Genomic DNA, 2,044 nt, shown 5'->3' on the forward strand with positions numbered 1-2,044 from the left:
TCACAGTAACTTCAGTGAAGCCTAATTGTGACAATATGCGATTATTATTATTATTAGGAGTGAGACATGGCTCCACTGTCCCAGACTTTTCAAAAGTTGCTGGGAAATGAGGGAGGCACCTTGTGTAAATGGAGGGTGCAGCCTGGAGAGGGTTAATGGGAAGTGAGAAATGGAGGGGGGGGGGGGGTTAATGGGAAGTGAGAAATGAACAGGGGGGGGGGTGGATTTAACCCTCAGGTGCCTCACGTGGTACACCTGGAGTGTGTTTTTTTAAAGGGACCTGTATCTCTCTGAAAGCTTTTAAAAAGCTTTTCTCTGCCTCTTGGCTGGAGGAGCGGCAGATGGTGCCCTTAGCCCTCGCCTGCTCTGCAGCCATGCCCCGCTCAGCAAGCAAGGACAAGGTTCCCCTGCAAGCAGCAGCAGCAGCAGCAGCCTGCTGTTACCCTGCTGGAGTGCATCCCACTCACAACCCAGCAGAGGGCAGCGAACCAGCCAGGCAGCCCGGGGGAGCCAGCGAGCCAGCCAGGCAGCCCAGGGGAGACAGCGAGCCAGCCAGGCAGCCCGGGGGAGCCAGCCAGCCAGCCAGGCAGCCCGGGGGAGCCAGCGAGCCCTCCTGCCCGCCGGAGGTGGAGGAGACCCGGGCGAACAAGAGGCGCAGCCGCCCGGTGCGCTCCAAAACCCGCAGGATCGCCGCCAACGTGCGGGAGAGGAAGCGGATCCTGGACTACAACCAGGCGTTCAACGCTCTGCGCCTCAGCCTCAAGCACGACCTGAACGGCAAGCGCCTGTCCAAGATCGCCACCCTCAGGAGGGCCATCAGCAAGATCGCCTCTCTGTCCATGTTCCTGCGCTCTGCTCCTCCCCAGAGGTGGCCGTGTAGCCACGCCGAGTGTCAGAGCTTAGCCCAGGAGCCCAGCATGGGAGAGGACTCCTACCTTGCAGCCTACCAGACCCCAGCACACTTACCCCCAGAGGCAGCTTACGGTGACCTGGACCATCTCTCCGCCTGCCCCTCGCCCTATTATCCCAAGTGCCCCCCGGAAAGCCCTTTCCTCCTCCAGCAGCCTCCGGGTGCCAGGGATGAAAGTTCAATGGCTGCTCCCCAGTACTGTTCAAACCAGGCTGCAGCTAAGACAGCCTGTCACCATCACCATGCGGACCCCTTTGCAGACCCCTCTCCGCTTCCATTCGCTTGGCAGTTCAATTATTTCCCAGGGACTAACTACCAACAGACCCTCCCCATACACTGAGCTTCTGTGTTTTTCTAAAAAAAAAGGTACTTTTGTTTTTTTTATTGAACTGTAATCTCGCTATTGAGATCTTTCTGTCTCAAGGATCCTTCTCCAATAAAAGCACATCCCTCCTGATTCCCAAGTGGGAAGATTCCGTTTGAAAAAGTGACAATATCCCACCGGAGATCCTTAAAAAAAAAACTCTCAACAAGGTGCAACAACTGACATTTATATAGCGCCTGTAAAGGTAGGCTGAGGTTGCTTGTTCCTGGTCGTGTGTTATTGGTGAAACTTGCAAAGATTCTTCAATTGTAGTCGTGTCTCTTTGACTCTGGACTCGGTGCCAGCTTGCAGCTACATGTTTACATATCATTTAATATGTGTTGATGTTCTACCTGCTCCACAATCCTGAAAGACTTGTGAAGAATAAAATCTGAAAATGAGACTCGCTGGGCAGCCTTGAAGTTTTTCTCGTTCAAAATGAAATGTACCGATATACCCAAAGCGCTTTTAAAAAACTCCTGAATCCTGCACATAGACTGGGTGGCGAGAAATTGGGCTCCTCACTGCCCAATGTTTGGCCACCACGGGTGCCCTGAAAGTTCCACAATGGCATCCAAGGTCCACGCCTATTCTGGGTTGAATTGTGCCCGATGCACTAGTGGCACAGGGCAGACATATCATGCTACCAATCAGTCTGTAATGCTGATTTGATACCGCCTCTGCCACTTTAAAACTCGACGTGGAGATGCCGGCGTTGGACTGGGGTGAGCACAGTAAGAAGTCTTACAACACCAGGTTAAAGTCCAACA

The 2,044-nt window shown here is 53.5% G+C and overlaps 1 protein-coding gene across 1 annotated transcript; it reads left to right on the forward strand.

Moving 5' to 3' along the window:
• Nucleotides 1-340: 340 nt before the first annotated feature.
• LOC119974584 (class A basic helix-loop-helix protein 9) lies at nt 341-1,670 on the forward strand. Its single transcript, XM_038813616.1, has one exon. It carries the CDS (start codon nt 342-344, stop codon nt 1,248-1,250), a length of 909 nt encoding a protein of 302 aa, XP_038669544.1. The 5' UTR covers nt 341; the 3' UTR covers nt 1,251-1,670.
• The last annotated feature ends 374 nt before the right edge of the window (nt 1,671-2,044 follow it).

Source organism: Scyliorhinus canicula, chromosome 12, assembly GCF_902713615.1.
Source record: "Scyliorhinus canicula chromosome 12, sScyCan1.1, whole genome shotgun sequence".
NCBI lineage: Eukaryota > Metazoa > Chordata > Chondrichthyes > Carcharhiniformes > Scyliorhinidae > Scyliorhinus > Scyliorhinus canicula.

Excerpts from the sequence above, each read along its gene's own strand:
- LOC119974584 (XM_038813616.1), top strand. The coding sequence starts at position 342 with ATGGTGCCCTTAGCCCTCGCCTGCTCTGCAGCCATGCCCCGCTCAGCA.